Source organism: Narcine bancroftii, chromosome 5 (genome assembly GCF_036971445.1).
Source record: "Narcine bancroftii isolate sNarBan1 chromosome 5, sNarBan1.hap1, whole genome shotgun sequence".
Lineage (NCBI taxonomy): Eukaryota > Metazoa > Chordata > Chondrichthyes > Torpediniformes > Narcinidae > Narcine > Narcine bancroftii.
The window spans coordinates 216,202,328-216,226,515 of record NC_091473.1 but is presented as its reverse complement, the minus strand read 5'-3'; the positions used below and the strand labels follow the sequence as shown (position 1 = coordinate 216,226,515).

Sequence of the window (24,188 nt, the reverse complement as noted above, 5' to 3'; positions counted from 1 at the left end):
CCCACATTTTATATTTCCAGATATCTCAAAAACAGCCCAATTTCCCCCTCCCCGCTCCTCCCAGTCTCCCCATCTCACACTCACCCACCCCCTCTTCCTTTCCCCACCCCCTCTTTCCTTTCCCCTCCTCCCTACGCCCTCCCCCCCCTCGCCCTTCCCCCCCCAAATTACTCCACTTCCTGTCCCTTGGAAGTCAGTGAGCATTTGACCACAGATCTGCGGCACTCCAGTCTGTGCAGTGCTCAGCAGCCCTATCGGACGTGCCGTCTGTGAGCGCAGCCTCTCCCTCCACCATGAAGGCTATTTTTGCCCTCGTCTTCCTATTTCACTCCTCTTCAGCTGGTAAGTCAGGCCTTTCCCTTTTTCTAGCTTCTTATGGGATGTCCCCCTGCCCCATCTTCATGGTTTATGATATCGATATCTGGCACCCCAGAGCCAGGATATGTTCCCCACTCTCATCCTACAACCCCTTCCTCCATCAGTCTCACCTTCATAGTCTGTCATCACCTCCAAATCTCTCACTCCTGGACTCCACACCACTCCTTATCTCCGTGAGCCCCTCTGATCCGGACACTCCTCCCTATCTCTCCAACCTCCTCTGAATCCCAGACCTCCACTGATTCCCTTCCGAACCCCTCCCTATCTTTATAAATCTTCCAGCCACTACACCCACCCTATCAGTGGCCTCCACCAGTCCCTGAAGTTCTCCCTCCCTTGATTATTCACCCCCTCCCCAGTCCCCGGCATCCTCCCTATTTCTGCAATATCACCTGGCCCCTTTTCTTCCAAATCTCTAACCCCTCCAGACCTACACACATCTCTCTGAAGTTCCTTCTAACCCTTACACTCTTCCCTGTCTCTGTGTATATCTGTAACCCCATCTGGTCTGTAACTCCTCCCATTCTCTGTTAACCCCTCTGGACCCTACACCCCTCCATCTCTCTGTAACCCCCTCCAACTCCTACACCTCTCCCAATCCCCTTCCAGACCCTATACCCCACCCTATCTTTGTTTGCACACCAGTTTGCTGCATCCCTGCCTTCTCTGCAACCGCCCTCTGGTCTCCTCACCTCTCCCTATCTCTGTACCACACCCCCTCCCCTCTCTGGTCTGTTATTTCTTTAACCTCCAGTTCCCTACACCTCTCCTTATCTTTGTAACTCCCTCTGGTCCCCAGCATCTCTCCCTATCTTTGTAACTTCCTCTGGTCCCCTACTCCTATCTCTGCCCTACCACTCCAGCCTACCCACTGGACCCCTACACCCCTCTCCAGCTATGTAACCACCTCTGGTTACCTGCACCCCTCCTTATCCCTATTATTCCCTCCAGTCCTTGCACCCAGATAGGTTAATTTGTGTCCATCAGGAGGCTGGCTTAGTGATGGCGAGGGAGAGGGTGCTGGGTTGTGTGGGCATAAGGCAGGCAGGGTGGGCCACACCAAAGGATTGTGAAATTTAAAGGGCTGGGGCTGGATTTACAGGATGCTGTAATTTTTGGAGAGTCAATGAGGCCTTCATTTGGACTTTGGGATGCCAGCTTGAACAACTGGTCATTTGGGAGAGAGAAGGGGGGCTTTGTATTTACAGAGCTGGCCATGGAGGTAGCAGTGGCTCAATCTTCTTCAGCATTGCTTCTCAATCACGCGAAATGGTGGTCGGGACCCCCTGACTAAAATGGCGCAGTTTAATTTTGGTTCCAGTCTCTCTTCCTGTTGTGAAATAGACCAGGGGTGATAATAGTGTCGTGTGCAGAAGATGGACTTCACCTCTCTGCTGCCTGAGACAAACCAGGGACAGGCGAGCTGCTGTGGTGAATGAAAGTTTGCACCTAGGCTATCGTGCAGGGGTTGGGAGAGGGGCCATTTCGCAGCAGGGCAGCTCACCTCGCTGCCCCTCTGGCCCATGATCCCGGCCTGTGGGCCCTTAACTCCTTGGCCAGGATGTTGGCCAGGGTCTCAATCCCTCGGTCAGAGTTCCAAACCTTCCCCCCTCACTGAGGAAAACATCACTCCTCTCAATCCCCCATGTGGAATATTACAGCATAGTACAGACCCTACAGCCCACGATATGCTGACCCTATGTAATCCCACACAACAATTTCATCTCTCCCTACCTCACACCTATAACACTATTTTTCTTACACCCATGTGCCTATCGTATCAGGCTGTTAAAATGTGGCCTCTCCCTGTTCAATAAACAGTGGCTACTCCAGCTCCAACCTCAGACTCGTCTCCTCACTCATCACCAATACTGCTCCTGCTGCAAGCCCTCTGTTCCCTCGTGACCACGAGGGAGACTCCCGACAGAGAGCGTCATCTATTTTTTTAATGGTTCACGATTCTTGCAGCAGATGTCCTCTTCAACAGCCAAGCATTTTAATCAAAACCCACTCGCTCTTCTGTTCGCACTCACCTTTCCTCGCCTGATAGCTCACTCTGTCATCAGGTCATACAATGTGGAAACAGGCCCTTCAGCCCAACTTGTCTGTGTCGACCAAGATCTCAGTCCAGTTAATGTCTGAAGTATTTTGTAATGCATGCATTCTTCCCTGTTATGGATGCTACACCTACCAAACTGAAGCACAATCTCACAGCTTTTGTATTCAATTCTGTCCACACAAAACTGCAGATACTGGAACCTTGAGCAAACAATGAGCTACTGAAAGAACTCAGTGGGTCAAGCAGCATCCGCAGGTAGAAATGGCCAGTGGATGTTTTCGGTCAGGATCTTTTACTGAGACTGACTACACTATATTAACGATTCTGATTACTATCCTGTGGGTCCTCTGCATCTTGGAGTTCTGAGTCTCTTGCCGTTTCTAGTTTTACTTTTGGTGGTGTTCAGGAACACCACTGGCCCCTTCTCCGAAGCCCCGGAGTATTTGAGAATGACGGGGCCCCCACACCCTCTGGGAGAAGAGATTTCTCCACACCTCTGACCTGATCCACCCAACCCACACTGGGTCCCTGGTTCAGGACTTCCTACCCCCACATCCACCCCGACAGGAGTTTAGGCATTAGTGGGTTCACCTCTTGTCCTAAACCCCAGAGAGGACAGTCCCAGTCTGCTTCACTTCCTGCCATCCTGGGAATCGATCCGGTGAACCTTTGCTGCACTCCCTCTCCCACAGGTAGGTACTCCCTCAGGTGGGGATATCAGACCTGTCCCCAATATGTGATCTCCCTGGGAACCTCGATCATCAGAATGAGACGTCTCGACTCTTGGACTCAACCCCTCTCTCAACAAAGGCCAACAGACTCTTCCTCTGGACTCTGCTTTTTCTGCAGTGACTGGTATCCAAGGAGTTAGGACCCTCCCAACATCAACCATCCCATCCCGGGATGTCCCAGACCCTCCCAACACCAACCATCTCATTCCAATGCCCAGGGACCCATGTATCATCTCTCTCAATCTATAGCCTGGTTTTCTATTTTTCCACATTGTATCCTGTTGGCCATGTCCACGCCCATTCACTTAGACTAGTGATCCCTAGGCAACATGCAGGCACAAGCTGATCAGAGGTGGGCGACATTCAGACCACACAAGTGGAGGCACTGACTCTCCACCAAGATGAGTCTAACTCCACCCCTTCCTGAAATCACCCAGTCCCCACCATCCACATTCTGGGGTCACCACTGACCAGGCACTGGAGAGGACCAGTCACCAAACTGCATCCACAGGGCCATCCTATCGGGAGTGTCTTCCCCCCCCCCCCTGCCCCCCCACCTGACCCCAGCTTTTTCCTCATCTACAGTTGCATGTCGAGGGTTGAGGAACACTCTCCACCTGCCTGGGTGAATGTGAGAAGCTCTCGAAGCTCAACCCCACCTAGGACAAAGCATCACCTCGATCGGCTGGATGTTGAATCAGTGGTGGAGGGGGGGTGGAGTGCCCAGTGTTGCTGGAAGAGGAGAAGCATGTGGTGCCCTAATGGAGTGATCTGGATCCTGAGCTAATGTCGCAGTTGAGATCAACCCTGCTCTCCATGATTAAGATCAATTACCCTATGACTTGCTGTTCTAGATTGGAGCAATCTGCATTCTTTGCCTTGTTATTCTGGAGAAGAGCCACCCTCTCCTTTCTGAAGCATTGTTTTTAGATCATTCTTCTTTGACTTGCTATTCTAGAGTAATGTCAACCTGTTCCCTGCTGCATTCTGTTCTAGATCAGTCTGAGCCCATTCCCTGTGAGCCCATGTTCTAGAGTCTGACCCTGTTCCCTGCAGAGCCCTGGCCTACATCAGGGTGAACCAATTCCCTGCAGCCTCCATTCTAGATCAGCCTGAGCCCATTCCCTGTGAGCCCATGTTCTCAAGTCTAACCCTGTTCCCTGAAATCCCCTGAATGAGACAGCATGGCCCTGTTCCCTGCAGCCCCCTGTCCTACATCAAGGTGAACCTATTCGCTGTGGCCTCTGTTCTAGATCAGTCTGACTCTGTTCGCTGAGATCAATGTGGTCCTGTGCCATAATCTTGATCAAGGTAACCCTGTTCCAGATCATCTTACCCCATTATTGATCAGCTGGCTGCCAAGGCCCTGGTTGTAGAACACTTCCCCCCCCCCCCCCGAATGGTCTGAAGCCAGGCTGGTCCATGTTCTAGATCTAGATCCATCTGCCTAGTTCCCTGCAATCCCTGTTATAGATCACTCTCAACCTGTTCTCTTTAGTCACTGAATTAGATCAGAAAGGCACCATTCCTGAGACCAAAGGTTCTAGATCAGTTACTGAAACCCTGTAAAATAATGTTCTGGTTTGGTAATCTTGTGATGAACTGTTCTAACTTAGGCACTGCACCCTGTGATCTGCTGCTGTTTAGTGACTGTCTTGCCATGTTGGTCTAAATAATAGTCATATTATTTGCTATTGTCGCAGATTGCAATTACCCTAAGTTATGGTTCTAGATCAACATAGCCGTGTTCTGTGGCAAACTTTTCTTGAATGGAGCACCAATTGAGGTCTGCTCTAGATCACAGTGACCAAAACACCCTGTTCTATATCGGTATGACTGATATAAGTTACACTGTGATGTTCCAGAACTCTTGGCCATATTATCTTTAAGAATTATGCTTTAAGAATTATTTACCAGAACTCAATAGACTCAGGATCAGTACCCATGGATTGGAGGGTAGCTAAAGTTACCCCACTATTTAAAAAGGGGGGTAGAGAAAAAGCGGGGAATTATAGGCCAGTGAGCCTTACATCAGTAGTGGGCAAAATGATGGAATCCATTATTAAGGATGTAATAGCGGAGCATATGACTAGCAGAGAAGGGATCGGACAGAGTCAACATGGATTTACAAAAGGTAAATCGTGCTTGACAAATCTATTGGAATTCTTTGAGATGGTGACAGGTAAAATAGATGGGGGAGAGCCAGTGGATGTGGTGTACCTTCCAAAAGGCCTTCGATAAGGTCCCACATAAACGATTGGCTTCCAAAATCAAGGCTCATGGGATTGGGGACAAAGTATTGATGTGGATTGAGAACTGGCTGGCAGGTAGAAGACAGAGAGTTGGGATAAATGGCTCATTTTCTGAGTGGCAGGCGGTGACCAGTGGGGTGCCACAGGGATCTGTACTGGGACCCTAGCTGTTCACAATTTACATTAATGATCTGGATGAGGGGATTGGATGTAATATCTCCAAATTTGCAGATGACACTAAGCTAGGAGGGGTTGTGTGCATGGAAGAGGGGGTCAGGAAGCTCTAGTGTGATTTGGATAAATTGAGGGACTGGGCAGATACATGGCAAATGCAATACAATGTGGATGTGAACCGGAGGGCAGATTACTATTTGAATGGCAATAGATTAAGAGATGGGGAAGTGCAGAGAGACCTAGGGGTACTTGTACACCAGTCTCTGAAGGCGAGCATGCAGGTACAGCAGGAGGTTAAAAGGGCAAATGGTATGTTGGCCTTCATATCAAGAGGGTTTGAGTATAGGAACAAGGATACCTTACTGCAGCTGTACAGGGCCTTGGTGAGACCACACCTGGAATATTGTGTTCAGTTTTGGTCACCTGATCTAAGGAAGGATGTTCTTGCAATGGAGGGAGTGCAGAGGCGATTCACCAGGCTGATACTGGAATGGCAGGAAAGGGGTACTGATGGTAGTGATCAGCCATGATCTGCAAAATGGCGGTGCTGGCTCGATGGGCCGAAGGGCCTACTCCAGCTCCTATTGTCTATTGACTTATGAGGAAAGATTGCGCAAATTGGGATTGTACTCGCTGGAGTTTAGAAGGTTGAGAGGGGATCTCATAGAGACATATAAAATTCTGGCAGGACTGGACAGAATGGATGCAGATGGGATGTTTCCATGATGGGAAAATCCAGAACCCGGGGCCATGGTTTGAGGATAATAGGCAAACCATTTAGGACCGAGATGAGGAGGAATTTCTTTACCCAGAAGGTGGTGAATCTGTGGAATTCATTGCCACAGAGGGCAGTAGAGGCAGGTTCATTAAATATATTTAAGAGGGAATTAGATATATTTCTTCAGTATAAGGGTATTAAAGGTTACAGAGAGAAGGTGGGGACGGGGTACTGAACTTTAAGATCAGCCATGATTTCGTTGAATGGCGGAGCAGACTCGAAGGGTCGAATGACCTACTCCTGCTCCTATCTTCTATGTTTCTATGTTTCTATCTGCCAATCCCAAAGTGAGGGTAGGTGGCGCAAAACGCACTGGATGACAACTCCCTCGCCCTACCAGTCCTTGCCTGATCGGCCCTCTTGTCGAGGCATCGTTGGGGGGTGGGGGGAAGAGACAGGAACAGCCAGACACAATTTGTGGTTCTGCTGTTTCCACACTCTGAATTGTTGCAAACAATGAGAGTGCTTTCACATGAGAGGCAAAAAATAAACCTTGCAGTTTTTCTCACCCAGAAAGGTGGGGGAGGGGAGAGGGAGGCAGACAGACCAGGAGGTCAGAGAGGAAGAGAGATTGAAAGGAGAGGTGGATTGAGGGGTGAAACAAAGGTGGAGAGGGGGAAAAAAAATCAGAATTTTTTTAAATCAAGGTAGCTGTTTGACCCTTCCTGTCTGTGCCAGTTAGTTTGACCCTTCCTGTCTGTGCCAGCTGTCTGTGCCAGCTAGTCTATGCTCTTCAAACCCACTGGTCTGAGCGCTGGTTGAATTTTAACAATGCACCACAGTAGAAGACCCTTCTACCCCATAAAACCTGTGCCACCCAATTAACTGACTAACTCCCTAGCGATTTGGAGGGTGGGAGGAAGTCCATACAGATGTGAGGAGAGCATACTGTGACGTCAGCCCAGCAGGAATAGAAATTCACCATGGCAATCTTATTTTTAAAACAATATTTTAATTTACTAATAATATAACATCTTACTTAAATCTAAACTTAACCCCATTATGCACAAATCTGCCTATATATGTATATGGGTGTGGATTACTCAAACCATTAGAGGTGAGGCACAATTCTGAAAAGTCGATTCCCAAAGTTCAGTCTTAGAACTCCCATTTTGAAACTCGAATTTTTAAGTTGATGTTCAGAAGTAAATACGAAGGAGGTGAGAGACTGAGTGATCGGATTGCCAAAAATCTCATGAATTCTTGTCAAGTGGCTTCCAGAGAAATGTTCTTTCATACGAATGGTTGTCAAAACTCCCCTCTTCCTTGTGTAGGGGAAATTATATGTGTGACTTCCACAAGGCAAGAGACAGATGAAATGACCATCAAAATGCTCATGGTCCAATGAAACAATTCTCCTGGTGTTTTCACCCAGATGTAGATCGAGCAAAATGGCCATTACAATGGTTCACTTTTTCCTGGCAAAGACAAGCAGCAGAAGTTCCATTTCCCACGAAGGCTTCACTTCAGTGTCTTTAGATGACTTGCTGAGGATACTGATTTCTGTTTCAGTCTCAAAAAATGACTCAGAATCATGACTTCTCTCTCACCAGATGTCTTTCCTTGGGTAAACAATCCATTGTTCTGGATTTTTAGTGGAGAACATAAACTGTTTATGGTTGGGACTCCATGGTGTCAGGCTGTCTTGAAAAATGTTGTTATGAAATCTGAGAGTGTTTTTGCACCCTGAGCCAACCGCCAAAGTAATGCTCCCTAAAAAAACAAGTTTGCAACAACACAAACTACTTACAGACAGGGGCAGATTCAAACCTGAGCCAACTGGGGTGGCTGCAAAACAAAATTTCTCACTGTACCTCAGTCCTTGTGTTGTTGAAGTTGAACATCCTTCCCTTCACAAGATCAAAAGATAGAGGAGCAGAAGTGGGCTAATCATCTGCTCTGGCATTTTCCCATGTCCTGATCCATCTCTTTCCCCCTCCCTCCCCATTCACCCCCTCTCTCCGGCTTTCACCCCAGAAGTCTTGATGCCCTGCCTAATCAAGTATATGTCAATCTTTGGCTTAAATACACCATGGAGTCCCAACCATAAACAGTTTATGCTCTCCACTAAAAATCCAGAACAATAGGTTGTTTCCATAGACTCATGGCCCTCTAGCTAAAGAATTTTTTCCACTTTTCCAGTTTAAATTGACACCCTTTTATCCTGAGGTTGTGCCCTCTTGTCCTGGAATCCACGACCATGGGGAGAAAACATTGCCACATCTACTCTATCCAGGCCTTTTAGCGTTCAAACCACCCCCCCCCCCCCCCACACCCATCCTTCTGTGCTCCAATGAGTACAGTCCCAGAGCTGACAAATGTTCCTCATGTGCTAAACCTTTCAATCCTGTTTTTATTCTAGTAAATTCTGTCCAACGCCACCATGTCTTTTCTCAAATGAGGAGCCCAAAATTGTACACAGTTCTCAAGTGAGGTCTCGCCAGTGGCCTATAGCACCTCAACATTGCATCTCTGCTCTTACAGTGTATAATATTCCTGTAGAAATGAATCCCAACCTTCTTTACCTTCTAATCTGTCACTCAGGAGGATCGGGACATGGGTTTTTTTATGGATATGTGTTTATCTTGACTCCCTTGAACCTCCTCCTTAAACACTTTCCATTATCCACGACCCACCTCCCTTCACCGATCCTCCTCCCATCCACTTTTAAACCAATTTTTAAAAATATGTACACACACAGCATGGTGACAGGCCATTTCGGACCATGAGTCTGTGCTGCCCAATTTAAACCCATTTAACTGACATCCCAGTATGTTTTGAACAGTGAGAGGAAACCAGAGCCCACTGGAGAAAACCCCCACACTGATACGGGAGAACATAAAAACTCCTCACAGACAGTGCGGAATTCAACCCCCTGTCCCAGTCGCTGGCACTGTAAAAGCAATGTGGTAACCGATACGCCAAACTGGCCGCCCACTTGTGCTGCGTCATGTCAGTCTGGTAAAGCCAGGAACTCTACTACTTTTATCTTTGTATTTTCCCATAACTGTGTTGAATCTCCTGAATTCTGATCACTACTACCAAAATGCTCCCCTACAGATCTTCCTCCAACCTGCCCAGCATCACCCCACAAGAATTGCCCTGCTTGCTGTATACCTTCTGGAGGTAACTGGGAATTATGATCACAGTTTACACCCCAGTTAATACAGAAATTAAAATTTCCCAACGTCCTTTTCCAAACTTTGTGTGGTGGTCAGAAATCTGTCCATAAATTCTCCCTTCCATTTGTGTCTGTGTGGAGGTCTGTGGTGCCCTTTGTTCCGGCCCTTTGTTTTTACTTTGATAGCTGCACAGTGTCAGTGAGTAGAATCATGACTTCATGGCTCCAGGATTCTTCAGCCAGACCCCAGCCTGACACCGGAAACCAGTGGCATCACTAGGGTTGATGTCACCCAGCGCTTTAACTCGTGGTGTCAGCAGCACGTTTCCCCGCCCCCCCACCCCCAACCATGGGCTTCCTCTCATACCAGACCATACAGAGAGGAGATTGAAGCTACTTCGTTAAATATTTAAGGTTCAGTTAGATTTTTACATAAAAAAAAGAATTAAGGGATATGGGGGAAAGGCAGGTCGGTGGAGTTGAGTCAATGATCAGATAGGCCATGATCTTATTGAATGGCGGAGCAGGCTCGATGGGCAGGATGGGCGACTCCTGTTCCTATTTCTTATGTTCTTTTATCTTCAGTAATTTTTTTTGTACTAAAATGCTACTCATAAATCATAATTCCCGTGTATCACTGAATGTAAAGACAATAGGAGTGAGATAAACAGCTAGCAAAATTAAAATTACACCTTTAAATTCCAACATCATACACACAGCCTAAATGTATTTACATTTACATCGTTTCATGTGGTTAAAGTGAAAATTCAGTAAGAAAACAATAGAATTTGAAATAAGTGTTTAAGAACTACATCAAAATTATGTTGATTTTACATTCTCAAAAAAGTTATTGATCTCGGTTCACAGATATTAATGACCACAATATTGTTGCTAAAACACCAGATTTATGTCAAAAACAGCGACCATATAAACACCAGCAGCAACAAAAATAACAGTACGTGCTTGTAGCGCGTGCAGGCGAAACCACGTGAGTCATTGGAATTGGGTCATAATGATGGCTCTGACCGGAGCTCATTAGGAAGTTCAAAAAGTAAATTAGCATCAAGTTTTAGCCTTCTAGGTATGTCCTGGGTAAACTTGTACCTCTCACTTTGTTCGTTTTAAATTGGTCACAGTGTTTGAACTACCGAAAGAAAATAGACACACACACCGAGAGCAGTTCAGTTTATACAAGTCTTTATTACTAAATCTAAAGCTGAATTCACACTACAATATGCTAGCCCTTCCCAATTATTCTTATCAATGCCTGGACTGGTCCCAACTGCCGAAGCGAGGCAACGACCACACACTTGTAGTAGGTTGTCGGGGCGCCGGTAGCAGCTTCTCCACCTCCCTCGACCGGGATGTTAACTGGACTCTAGAAGTTCTTCTTCTTGCTGAGAGATGTTGCCACCTCTCGGAGAGTCTCAAACTTCAGCAGCGGGACCATGGCTTATATTACCCAAAAACTGCTTACCTAAGCACCTATTCCCAGCACAGTAAGAAAGATAAGCGAGCAAGCTAGCATGCCTAGGCTTCTATCGAATAACGTAATTTTCAGCTTATCACTTTGAATACAATGGTTTATTTTCCATCAAGGTTAGGCCTCTGACAGTCTGTGACCAAAACAAGCAGGAATATTAAATGTTCTTGGTACACAGATGTCCTGGTGGAGTTTGAATCCTCTCCCAGTAAATTTTTCCCAGGTTGTCCATTTTCCTCCCATCTTTCAGTGGGTTAAATGGACATTGTTAACTTCACTTAGTGAGAGGGGATGGAATCTACGGAGGCTAGCAGGAAGTTGAGAATGTTACAGGGAAATTAGTGATTGCTCTGTGACTGCCGTTGACTCAGCAGGATGAATGACCCTCCCTGGGTCAACAGGAATCCCATTGGCCTCATTTGGTGATGTGTCTGACATCTCTGACCCTACAACCGGAATGGGCAGCTTTTTGAAGGAAGTATTGGACAGAACTGTTCCCAGCACTGGTGGGGGCAGGGGGGTGGGGGGGGTGGATTGTCTGTTCCACTGTAGAAAAGGGAGAGAGGACTGTTGAAACCCATTAGAGGCCAAGAGACCTGAGAGGGCATTTCATCGAGGAGAAGGAGGGAAGGGGTGAAATTGAGAAGTTACCATCAAGGGGACATCCAATGAAGATGGACTTGTTTCTCTTGGTGGTGAGTTTTTGGAATTCTCTTCCTCAAAGGCCAGTGGATGCAGAGAATTTGAATATTTTTAAGTCAAGGTTTTTGTTAGGAGAGGGTGAAAGGTCACTGGTGATGGGTGGGATGGGATTGAGGTTATGGTTGGATCATGTAGGATATCGTGAAACAGCAGAGACGACTAGAGGGGCTGATTGGCCTGTTCCTGGATACACATGATTGTTCCATGAGCCAGTCGTTCCCTGTCTTCCTTTTCCCAGCCCCTCACCGTATCCCTCTCACAGGGAATGGGAAGCATCCAGACCTGACCTCTTCAGTCACAGCTGTTGTCATGCATCTATGTTCTCTCAGCTCCATCACCTTGTTCACCACCTCCTGCACTGAGGTTACACACTTGGCACAGCATGACTACATTCCAGCCTTTCTTTCTCTACCTTTCTGCTCAACTTCCCATTTCCCGGCCAGACTGGTTTCACTCCTCAGGGGGCAAGGCCCACAGCTCTGTCTGCCAGTACACATCGTGCCATCCCCAGAACTACTTTCCTTGTCCCAGGAGCTTCTCTCCAGCCTAACTGAAATGGTTAAGGGGAGACCAGAGGGAGAGAGGAACAAGAGTGAGAAAGAGGAGAGAGGAACGAGAGGAGTAAGTGCAAAAGACGAGAGAGAGGCATAAGGCAGAAAAGAGAGGAGAAAGAGACAGCAAGCGATACAGAGTGAGATGGAAGAGCGAGAGACTGGGGAGGAAGAGGAGCGAGAGATAGAGAAAGGAGAATGAGGAGAGAGAGGGGAGGGAGAGAGATCGAGGACAGAAAGGAGTGAGAGAGACATGAGAGGGGGCACAGGGAGGAGGAATAAAGTGAGGGAGGACAAAGGAACGAGACAGAGGAGGAAGCTTGAGAGACATTCTGGAGAGAGACGGGGAGGGGGGAAAGACAGGAGAAAGTGAAAGAGACAGAGGGAGGATAGAGTAGGGAGGGAGAGACAGAGTGAGAAAGGCAGGAGAAAGAAGAGCATGACAGAATGAGAGAGTCAGGGAGGGAGAGAGAAACAGACAGAAAGAAAAGGGGAGGTGTAGAGAGAGAGAGACAGACACGGAGGATGGGGGAAAGAAAGAGACATGAGGAGAAAGACAAAAGAGGGAGAGGCATGAGAGAGAAAAATCATGAAAGTGTGTAGACACCATGGTTGAAGTTGTTACCTCTTGGTCCAGCAGCATTAGAAATTCACCAAGACAATGGTATCTTCAAAATATAACACTTCTTACTTAACTCTAAACGTTTCTTCTTTTCTTTCTTTACTTACCCTCACTGTGCACAAGTGTGTTTGTGGGGGGAGAGGGGGCAGGTCCCAAAACCATTACAGTTTGGGTATGAGTGTAAAAAGAATCAACTTTTAAAGTTCAGTCCGTTTTGTGTTGAAATTCCGACTTTAAATTGTTGCACAAAAGTAATTGTGGAGTAGGTGTGAGGCCCGAGACTTCTCAAAACTCCCAGAATTCTGGTAGAGTTCTTTTCAGAGAATTGTTTCTTCATATAAATGATTCCCACCCCTTGCATTGAGGTTTCAGTATCTGTGTTTCCCACGATGATTTCCCATGTACGAGTCTGAAGAAGTAACCATCTCAATGGTTACGATTCATAAGAATGATATTGCTTTCTTTTACCCACAATTAAGTCAGTCACCAGTGGCTATTTAAAATCCCACTGCAACACTGCTCTCTCTCTCTCTCTCTCTCTCTCTCTCTTGACCAAGAGAAGCCACAAAGTAGCCATCCTTTCCAAAGCCATGACAATTTTGTGTTCCTCCCTTGACAAGGAGAACACAAGTAGTTCTTTCCTCACAGAACCTCATTGCATTTTGACCTCAGATGTGTCTTGGTGTAATATTAAAATGCAGCTTTTCAAATGTCCTTAATCACTTGCTTTGATCATCACTTCTGCTTCTGTTTCAAGTCTCACCTCTTCCAAAAGTTCCAAATTGTCTGCTGAAGCCACAAAGAGCCAGGTTTGTGTACACTGATCATTGAAGCAGTAGTCCTCTTTGTGTACACGCAAACACTACTGTTCCAGCTTTTTTTTATTGCTCTGTTTTTCCAGAGGCAGAGTCCCTGAAAATTGTGTGTAATTGTGTGTGTCTCTAAGAGTGTCTCTGTCACTGTCCACCCACAAAGCCTTTTCTGAAATATATATGATACTAAAGAATAATAATAACACAATTCCATCACAAAGTAAAAATACATTACTGGAGAAACTCAGCAGGTCAAACAGTGTCCTCTATGTAGCAATGATATGTAATCAACATTTTGGGCTTGAACCCTTCGTTAAGGTATGAAAAAATGTTGGCAGGTGTCTGAACAAAATGGTGGAGGGGGAGGAGGAGCACAGGTCCCAAAGGCAGGAGGGAATAGATGGATGAGGGAGGGCACACTGGCAAGTGAGGGGAAGAGGGATGGCTTTGTGAATGAAGAGGAAAGGCTGCGGAGAGCTGGACAAAGTGAGAGGGAGGGAAGGGAGGGAGAATGGAGAGTCGGCTAGCAGAAACTGGAGGCCGACGTTAATACTGTCTGGCTGGAGAGTGGTGTTAACGACAGAGGGAGGCAGAGCAAGGGATGGAGAGAGGAGAGAGAAGAGACAAGGGAAGACGGGAGACAGAAGAGAAAGAGGGGACAAGGAAAATGAGAGAGAGAGAGTAGAGAGAGAAAGAGAGCGTAACATGGGGAGGGTGGGTGATAGGACCAGAGACACTGGGAATATCTCGTCGATTCCTGTCTTCTTTGAGCCAGAACCATATTCACCTCTTCCTCTCTCTGGGCAGCTGGACTGCAGGAACCCGAGATTTGTTATGTGCTGGATGCCATTCTCTTTGTCTACGGAACGGTGTTAACAGCTCTGTACTGTCGTCTGAAGGTGAGGAGTTAATATCAGGAAGAGTACAGGCAATGACACGGGGTGCTGGGGGAGAGCAGTCACTGACGGACAGTACAAGGGAGGGTGAAATGATATCAGTGGGGATGCAGTCAGTGACACAGCGTGCAGGGAGAGAGGGGTCCTTGAGTCATTTGCTCTTAACTCACATCCTTTCTTTAACTCACTAACGCACTTTAAAAGAATGGAACGTTCTCTTCAAAACAATAAGTTGAGGGTGAGGGGTAAATAGAACCAGGGGGTTAGTCTCAGAGTTGGGTGGGGGGTGGTTGGCTGTTCAAGGCAAAGATGAGAGAAATCTCTTCCTCCTGAGGGGTATCTTTGGGATTCTTGCCTGCAGAAACTGTGGGACTCCTCTATTGAGGGAAAAAAACATAAAACTGGAGAAACTCAGCAGGTCAAACGGTGTCCTTTATATCGTCTTGAGTCCTTTATCAAAACCTTTGCTATATAAAGGACATTATTTGACCAGTTGAGTTTCTCCAGCATTGTGTTTTTACTTTAGCCACAGTGCCTACAGATTTTCATGGTTTTACAATCTCTGTCAAAAGATTGATAGGATAAGTCACTGAGTTTGGGACTATTAAGGGCATCCAAGAGAAGTGGCTGGGGAGGGGAGCTGAGGTTTCAGATCAGCCGCATGGGGCCCGATTGGAGGCGCAGTATGGCCCCTCCTGCCATTTTGCTTGCTTTTAAGAGTTGGGTATTCAATTTCTGTACATGTCAAAGACTCACTTCGACCTTCCTCATGAATCAACACAGATCTTAGAGCGGAAGAAGAGTAAACCATCAGCGAATGTCTCTAATTATGAGGTAAGGCAGGAGAGCCAGGGAGGACTTGCGAGACAGAACCCCCTCCATTTCAAGACTGACACTACTCTCCCACTATAGGGAGAGGATTAACCCCCTCCAGTGCAGAACGGGCTGTCACATTTGGATTGGGAGAGTTAATCCTCTCCCCTGGGGTCAGACTGCCCCTTGTGTGGGTGGGGAGAGGGTTAATACCCTCCCCTGGGGAATGGACGATCCCATGAGGGTGGGGAGAGGATTAATCTCCTGTGATGGGGAACGGACTGACCCGTGTGTGGGTGGGGAGAGGGTTAATCCCCTGCAATGGGGAATGGACTGACCCGTGTGTGGGTTGGGAGAGGGTTAATTCCCTGCGATGGGGAACGGACTGTCCTGAGTGTGGGTGGGGAGAGGGTTAATCCCCTGTGATGGGGACAGACTGTCCTGTGTGTGGGTGGGGAGAGGGTTAATCTCCTGCTATGTGGAATGGATGGTCCGATGAGGGTGGGGAGAGGGTTAATCCCCTATGATGGGGAAGGGACCGACCCGTGTGTGGGTGGGGAGTGGGTTAATCCCCTGCGATGGGGAATAAACAGTCCCATGAGGGTGGGGAGAGGGTTAATCCCCTGTGATGGGGAATGGACTGACCCGTGTTTGGGTGGGGAGAGGGTTAATCCCCTGCGATGGGAAATGGATGGTCCCATGAGGGTGGGGAGTGGGTTAATCCCCTGTGATGGGGAATGGACGGTCCGATTAGGGTGGGGAGAGGGTTAATCCCCTGCATTGGGAAAAACTGTCCTGTGTGTGGATGGGGAGAGGGTTAATCTCCTGCTACGGGGAATGGACGGTCTGATGAGGGTGGGGAGAGGGTTAATCCCCTGTGATGGGGGACTGACCCATGGTTGGGTGGGGAGAGGGTTAATCCCCCTGCAGTGGAGAACAGACTTACCCGTGTGTGGTTGGGGAGAGGGTTAATCCCTTGTGATGGGGAATGGACGGTCCCATGAGGGTGGGGGGAGGGTTAATCCCTTGGAATGGAGAACAGACTGACCCATGTGTGGTTGGGGAGAGGGTTAATTCCCTGTGATGGGGAATGGATGGTCCCATGATGGTGGGGAGAGGGTTAATCCCCTGCAATGGAGAACGAACTGACCTGTGTGTGGGTGGGGAGAGGGTTAATCCCCTGTGATGGGGTACGGACTGTTCCATGTGCATAATTTAATCGGTCTGTGTGTCCTAATTAGCAAATGCAGAAAGAAAATGCAGACATTTACGAGGAACTGAAGGATGAAAAACCAACAGCTCATGGAAAAAATAAGGTAAGTGTTGAATCAAATCAGAACTGTATGATGGGACGGTGTAGAGGGAAGTTCCCCTGGGTCTGACCCATGTCCTGGGAGTGTGTGATGAGACATTTAGTGGGAGGTTTCCCCTGGGTTTGCCCTGTGCCCTGGGAGTGTGCGATGGGATGATGTAGAGGGAGGTTCCCCCTGGGTCTGACCCGAGCCCTGGGAGTGTGTGATGGGACAATGTAGTGGGAGGTTTTCCCTGGATCTGACCCATGCCCTGGAAGTGTGCGATGGGACATTTAGAGAGAGGTTCCCTCTGACCTATGCCCATATTTTCACTTTAAAAAGGGTGATATTTTCAGTACTTATGCAAGGTCACATTAATACACAGGTATTGAACTCCAAGATGCAAACTATTTACAGGTTCTAATTATAACAGTCATCACTTCTCAGATCACACAAGAACCCCTGTGGCATCCAATAGTGGCATGGTTGACGTAGCGTTTTGCCCAACGCCGGCATCGGGACTGTGCTTTGAATCTGCACTCTCTGTAAGGAGTTTGTACGTTCTCCTCGTGTCTGTGTGGGTTTTCCCTGGGGGCTCTGGTTTCCTCCCACCATTCAAAGCGTACCGGGTGCTGTGAGTTAATGGGGTGTAAATTGGGCGGCATGGACTCGTGGGCTGAAATGGCCTGTGATCTTGCTGTATGTCTAAAGCTTCTCCTGAGACACACAGACATGGATGTAACCCCAGAAGGGGGCAGACCATCAGCCTGGGCTGAACCCTCAACTGTCCACAATCTAACTATCTATCAGCCCAGAAACAAACCAACCAGGAAATCTCCCTCACAAACCCCCCCCCCCCCCCTATTGGGTGACTGAAGATCAGGAGCATGGAACTGAAATATAGCCAGAACCTGTGGAGCAGCTCCTTCAAATAGAGGCTGCAACCTGTCACACTCAGTATATCCCTGGTACGCTATCTCCTCCCGGACACAGAAATGACAAGCAGTCAGGGAGTCTATAATCCGACTTAAGAATCAATCACTCGAGGCTGTTCTGTGTAATGTTTTCCACCCCGGGTCTCCAAAGTAAAAGTGGAGGACTCCATTGTAAAGAAACCTCCACTGGGGACCTCCCTCATTTCCAGATGGGAAACAGACTACCGCGGTGCGTGTGGATGGAAAGTGAGGGCAAGGAAGTGGACAATATGCCGACGCATTGCAAAATGGCACAAGTGGGCATTTCCACAGGCAGCTTGTGGGAAAGATTTCGGGTCCTGGGTCCAGTGAGTAATGAACGATGGGGCCAGCGCAGCTGAAATCTCCCCACACCTTGATACCCACAGCGACGGGATAAGGACTGGCCTCTCCCACAGCCAGAACACTCCTCTCTGCTGGCGAAGGAGCACTCCGACCGGAGGCAACCATGCCCCAAACACAGCAACTCAATAATTTTTTTTAATTTAGACATGCAGCACAGTAACAGGCCATTTTGGCCCATGAGTCCGTGCTGCCCGATTAACCAACACCCCCCCCCCCCTCCCACCCCACCAGGTACGTTTCCAATGGTGGGAGGAAACCGGAGCACCCAGGAAAAACCGTTGCAGACATGGGGAGGACGTACAAACTCCTTGCAGACAGTGTGGAACCATGGTCCCATTTGCTGATGCTATAAAGGGAATGTGGCAACCACTACATCAACTGTGCCACTCCCAAAAGAGACTGGGCAGCACCCACAGAGCGGCATTGTTGATATTCACTGCTGTGAGTCGTGTGTTCTCCTGAAAGCAGTGCCCCTGGTGAAGAAAATTGCCACCAGCGTATGCCATCGTGAAGGGTTCTCAGTGTACAGGTATCTCTGCAGGGTCCTGAGGTGGAGAGCTGATAGCTGGGTACAATTACCCTTGCTCTATTAATTTCCCTTTTTCAAAAGTGGTTTATAATCAATCACATTAATACAATATTACAGCATTTCATGCTCAAATTATAACACAGTCATCACCGTCCAGAACACACTCGAGACCCTGTGGTGCCTACCAGTCCTGGAAATCCCCCGTTGTACCCGTGGACACCGCATGCTCCTTTTCCAGGAACACATGGACATAACCCCAGAAGATGGGGAGGCAGCCCGGGCTGAACCCTCGACTGCCCACTGCCTGGAACCCATGAATGGCCAACTTGGTCGGGCCCAGGAGAAAACAGACCAGGAGGTCCTACAAGTGACCCACATCCCCCACCCCCACCCCATTAGGAATGTGGGGACTGAAATGTAACCAGAGCTTGAGGGTATTCAAATAGAGGCTGCGAACTCTCCCGCTCCATATATACATGGGACACCGTTTCCTCCTGGCCGCAGAAATGGCAGGTGTTGGGGTGTCAGTAAACCGACTTTAAAAAAATCTGTTGCATGGTCCAGTTCGGTACAATATTTTGCACACCAGGGCTCCAATGTAGCAGAGGAGGACTCCCTTGTAAAGAGACCTCCTTCAGCTCCAGGGGAGTAAAACGGACCACCAGGGTGCGTCCAGATGGAACATTCAATACAATGAATGCCTTGGTGCCTCATGAGACCGAACAGTGGGCATCTCCACAAGGCAGCTCATGTTGTGTCAGAGCAGTTCCCAAGAAAGGATTCAGACCCTGGATCCAATAGTAATTCCGGATATGCTAGGACCACTCCTCACCCCTCGATACCCACCAATAGGAGACGGCCATACCCCGGACATGTAATAACTCCAGAAAGAAACCAGGCAGCTCCCACAAGTTGGCAATGTTGATATTCACCACAGGGAGTCACGTGCCCTCCTGAAGGCGAAGAAAAAAAAAGTCCCCAGCACATGCTCCTTTTCCAGGAACACATGGGCATGGACATAATCCCAGAAGATGGGGAGGCAGCAGAGGGTGCACAACATACAGGGTCCGAGGCAGAGAGCTGGGGTCCAGTGATCGCGGCCTGGGAGTGGGTGATGGGATGGTATCCAGGGAGCTTCATGCTGAAGTGCTGGAGTGACCCAGCAGGTCTCACAGTGTCATAGGAGGTAACGATATACAGACTGATGTCACTGTGCGACCTCTGAGTACCTCCCAGCATCTGCAGACTTTTGTCTGACCCACGCCCCGAGTGTGATGGGACACATTTGCTTGTTCAATAACTTATTTCTAATCTTTCTTTTCCTCATAGAAAGAAGAAGGAATTTACACGGTATGACATACCTTCTCCCCCCACCCCCAAACTCTCTCTCCCTTCAACTTCCTCAGTCATTCTGTTCCTATTTTTTCTTTCTCTCCCCATTTCTTTCTCTCAGAGCTTTTCCACTCTTTATCTCTCTCGTCCAATTTGTCACACTTTCTTCTCCATCTCCGACTCCCTTTCCCTGTTTCTCTTTGAATCTATTACAAACCCCTTTATCTCATACACTTTTATCTCATATCTCATATACATCTCTCTCTCTCTCTCCCTCCCTTTGTTTATCTTTAACTCCCTCCCTATTTATCTAAACCCCCTCTTGATTTATCTCTAACCATCACTCTAGTTCATCACAAACCCCCCTCTCTCCTCAGTTTATCTCTAGCCCCTCTCTGATTAAATCCCCTTCTCCCTTTCATTCTCTCTCCACCACCCCTCTCTATCTCTCTCACTGTCCTTTCAATTTATCTCTAACCCCCCCTCTGTTTTTCTCTCTCTCTCTCTCTCCCTCCCCTCTCTGTTTATCTCTGACCCCCCTCCCTCTGTTTATCTCTAATCCTCTCTCTCCTCTCCGATTTATCATGAACCTCTCTCTCCTCAATTTTTCTCTAATTCCCCTCATTTATCACAAACCTGTCTCTCTGCTCAGATCTCTAACCCCTCTCCCACTCTGTTTAGCCCCCCCCCCGCCCCCCCATCTTTCAATGTATCTCTAACCTCCCCTCTCTTTCTCCCTCCCCCACAGGGTCTGAATGAACACCACATTGATACATACGAGTCTCTGCGAGGCCAGGTTCCTGGGAAAGTGTAGTGATGGGGCTGGCAGCCAGGGGTGGGTGCAGCGGGTGGGAGTAGTGGGAGGGATGTCGCAAGTCCAGAGTCATTCAGTCCTTTTCTGTGTGAAGGCCATAGTTCCCAATATATCTCGTTGGACTGTGGAGATTCGCTGTCCTTCTTCCTATCCCTGGAAGTTATTCAGCCCCTCCTATATCATGTAGGAGGGGCCTTCAGATGCTTTCATTCCTCTAACATGGGAATGGAAGGAGGCTGCTCTGAGTGATGGGGAAGAGGAATATGAGGAGGAGAGGCAAGGGACTCTGTGTTTGCATGGATGGGGTCAGTAATGCTTTGAATCTTTGAAGCTGGAAGTAAAACTCATCTAGTTGAATTAATGATAAGCAGCCTGTTATTTCCTTTATTTTCTGCTCGCAATTCTCTGTGAATTCTCTCTGTGCAATAAATTCTATTGAGACGAGTCTGCGTGTCATGATTATCCACTGACTTCAATTCAAGCTGGTTGATGAATCAGAGTCGAAAGCCTAGGATTTCTTGTCTTCACTTGAACAGGCCCAGGCTTTGTGGCCTCACCCTAAACTCCAGGGTCTGTTCTGTAGCTTAAATCTCAACTCCAGGCTCAGGCTTTGTGGCCTAGTATTAACCGCCAGGCAATTGAGGTCAAACCCAAGCCTTGGGCCATGTTGTCAAAACCAGGTGCCAAGGCCTCAGGTGTAGCCAGACCAGAAGTGACAAGCCCAGGGTTTCAAGCCGAGCCCTGTCAGAAAGCCTCAGAATAAGGCTTGTTGCCAACATGGTCCTCAGTCACATAGTTTCACTCCAATTCACAGCACAGATGGGGAAATAATGTTGTTTGAGAGGTCCTGGAGAAACTGGTTCGATTGAGGATGGCCCAGGGTGACATCAAACTGTCATACAGTATGAAAGTGGGCCATTTGGCCTCTCAAGGAAACACTGTACCTCTTCAGACCGCAAGACCCTGCAGTCAGTGGAAAAGATCACTGGGGGCTCTCCTCCTACTATAAAGGATGTCAACAACACTCAAAGCAGGTGAAACGCAATAAACATTGTTAAAGAGTCCACACACCCCTCACATAAATTGTTCTCCCTTCTGCCATCTGGTAGGAGGTACTGCAGCACTTGGGCCCTTATGTCCAGTTTGGGCAAGTATTTTTTCCCTCAAGCCATCAGACTCCTGAACTCCCAGAGCATATGTGGACAGGGTACCAAGGACATATGTCATAATATTTTAATGTGCTTAGCTTTTATTTTAACTTATATGCATGTAAATGTGCTCCGTGGTCCTGGAGAAAGACTATCTCTTTTTACCGTGCGAGCAGGGCATGAACGATAAATAAAGGTGACGATTCTTAAATGTAAATACTTCCCAGATGACTCTGCTTTCCCCACTCTCTCTCTTTTTTTTAAATTTTTTATTTTTCACACCATAAATCACATTAACCATGGTACACACTTTTTCCTTTTCACACATATACAGTGCCATTTTCTCCCCCCCCTCCCTCCTCCCAACCCACCCTCCCTACCTCCCCCCCCCGTCCATTTAAGGTATACAATCTAGGATACATTAAACCAGTCAGACAATGTTGTCATTCAATAAAAATACACCAGAAATTCTACTGAGTCCATTCTTTTCATTTCCTTTTCCTTCCATTAACTTAGGTAATGATTGTCCCCGGTAGGTTTTCGCTATTGTATTTAATGTAAGGCTCCCATATTTGTTCGAATATTTCAATATTATTTCTTAAACTATATGTTATTTTTTCTAATGGAATACATTTATTCATTTCTATATACCATTGTTGTATTTTCAAATTATCTTCCAATTTCCAGGTTGACATAATACATTTTTTTGCTACGGCTAGAGGTATCTTAACAAATCTTTTTTGTGCATCCTCCAAATCAATTCCAAATTCTTTGTTTTTTATGTTACTTAGGAGGAAGATCTCTGGATTCTTTGGTATATTGTTTTCTGTTATTTTATTTAATATCTGATTTAGATCTTCCCAAAATTTTTTTACTTTCTCACATGTCCAGATTGCATGAATTGTTGTTCCCATTTCTTTTTTACATCGAAAACATCTATCAGATACTGTTGGATCCCATTTATTTAACTTTTGAGGTGTAATGTATAGCCTGTGTATCCAGTTATATTGTATCATACGTAACCTCATATTTATTGTATTTCTCATCGTTCCGGATCATAACTTCTTGCATGTTTCCTTTTTTATCTTTATATTTAAATCTTGTTCCCATTTTTGTTTAGTTTTACCATTTGTTTCCTCATTCTCCTTTTCTTGCAGTTTAATATACATATTTGATATAAATCTTTTGATTATCATTGTATCTGTAATCACATTTTCAAGGTTACTTCCCTCTGGCAAACTCAAACTGCTTCCTAATTTATCCTTCAAGTAGGATCTCAATTGGTAATATGCCAGCGCTGTATCTTGAGTTATATTGTACTTATCTTTCATTTGTTCAAAGGATAAGAATCTATTTCCTGAAAAACAATTTTCTATTCTTTTAATCACTTTTTTTTCCCATTCTCTAAAGGAAAGGTTATCTATTGTAAAAGGGAGTAACTTGTTTTGCATCAATATTAGTTTTGGTAATTGATAATTTGTTTTATTTCTTTCTACATGAATCTTCTTCCAAATATTGAGGAGATGATGTAATACTGGAGAACTTCTATGTTGTACCAATTTTTCATCCCATTTATATAATATGTGTTCAGGTATCATTCCCCTATTTTATCTAATTCTAATCTCGTCCAATCTGGCTTTTCCCTTGTTTGATAAAAATCTGATAGGTATCTTAATTGTGCGGCTCTATAATAATTTTTAAAGTTTGGCAGTTGTAAGCCTCCTTGTTTATACCATTCTGTTAATTTATCTAGTGCTATCCTCAGTTTCCCCCCTCTCCATAAAAATTTCCTTATTATTTTCTTTAACTCCTTGAAGAATTTCTCTGTCAGTTGTATTGGCAATGCCTGAAATAAGTATAATATCCTTGGAAAAATGTTCATTTTAATACAGTTTATCCTTCCTATTAGTGTTAGTGGTAAATCTTTCCAATGCTCTAAATCATCCTGTAATTTTTTCATTAGTGGATAATAATTGAGTTTATATAGTTGGCCGAGATTTTTGTTTATTTGTACACCTAGGTATCTTATTGCTTGCATTTGCCATCCAAATGGTGATTCCTTCTTAAATTTTGAGAAATCCGCATTATTCATAGGCATTGCTTCACTTTTATTTACGTTTATCTTGTAACCCGACACTTCTCCATATTCCTTCAATTTCTTATATAATTCTTTTATTGATAGTTCTGGTTCTGTTAAGTACACTATGACATCATCCGCAAATAAACTGATTTTATATTCCTTGTCTTTTATTTTTATTCCTTTTATATTATTATCTGTTCTTATCAATTCTGCTAGTGGTTCTATAGCTAACGCAAACAATAAAGGTGATAGAGGGCATCCCTGCCGTGTTGACCTGCTTAAGTTAAATTGCTTTGATACAT

At 46.5% G+C, this 24,188-nt stretch overlaps 1 protein-coding gene across 1 annotated transcript; it reads left to right on the top strand.

The window, feature by feature from the left end:
- Window positions 1-187: 187 nt before the first annotated feature.
- On the top strand, window positions 188-21,102 carry LOC138764839 (high affinity immunoglobulin epsilon receptor subunit gamma-like). The gene is made up of 6 exons (XM_069941172.1): window positions 188-342; window positions 14,471-14,562; window positions 15,343-15,393; window positions 16,614-16,688; window positions 19,842-19,862; window positions 20,593-21,102. The coding sequence occupies exons 1-6, from the start codon at window positions 294-296 to the stop codon at window positions 20,656-20,658; spliced, it is 354 nt and encodes a 117-aa protein (XP_069797273.1). The 5' UTR covers window positions 188-293; the 3' UTR covers window positions 20,659-21,102.
- Window positions 21,103-24,188: the final 3,086 nt, after the last annotated feature.

What these genes read in the sequence shown, in the direction of transcription:
- LOC138764839 (XM_069941172.1), top strand. Translation starts at nt 294, where the DNA reads ATGAAGGCTATTTTTGCCCTCGTCTTCCTATTTCACTCCTCTTCAGCT. An exon ending in CGAATGTCTCTAATTATGAG is followed by an intron (nt 15,394 to 16,613) that starts GTAAGGCAGGAG and finishes TGTCCTAATTAG; the next exon opens with CAAATGCAGAAAGAAAATGC. An exon ending in CAGCTCATGGAAAAAATAAG is followed by an intron (nt 16,689 to 19,841) that starts GTAAGTGTTGAA and finishes TTTTCCTCATAG; the next exon opens with AAAGAAGAAGGAATTTACAC.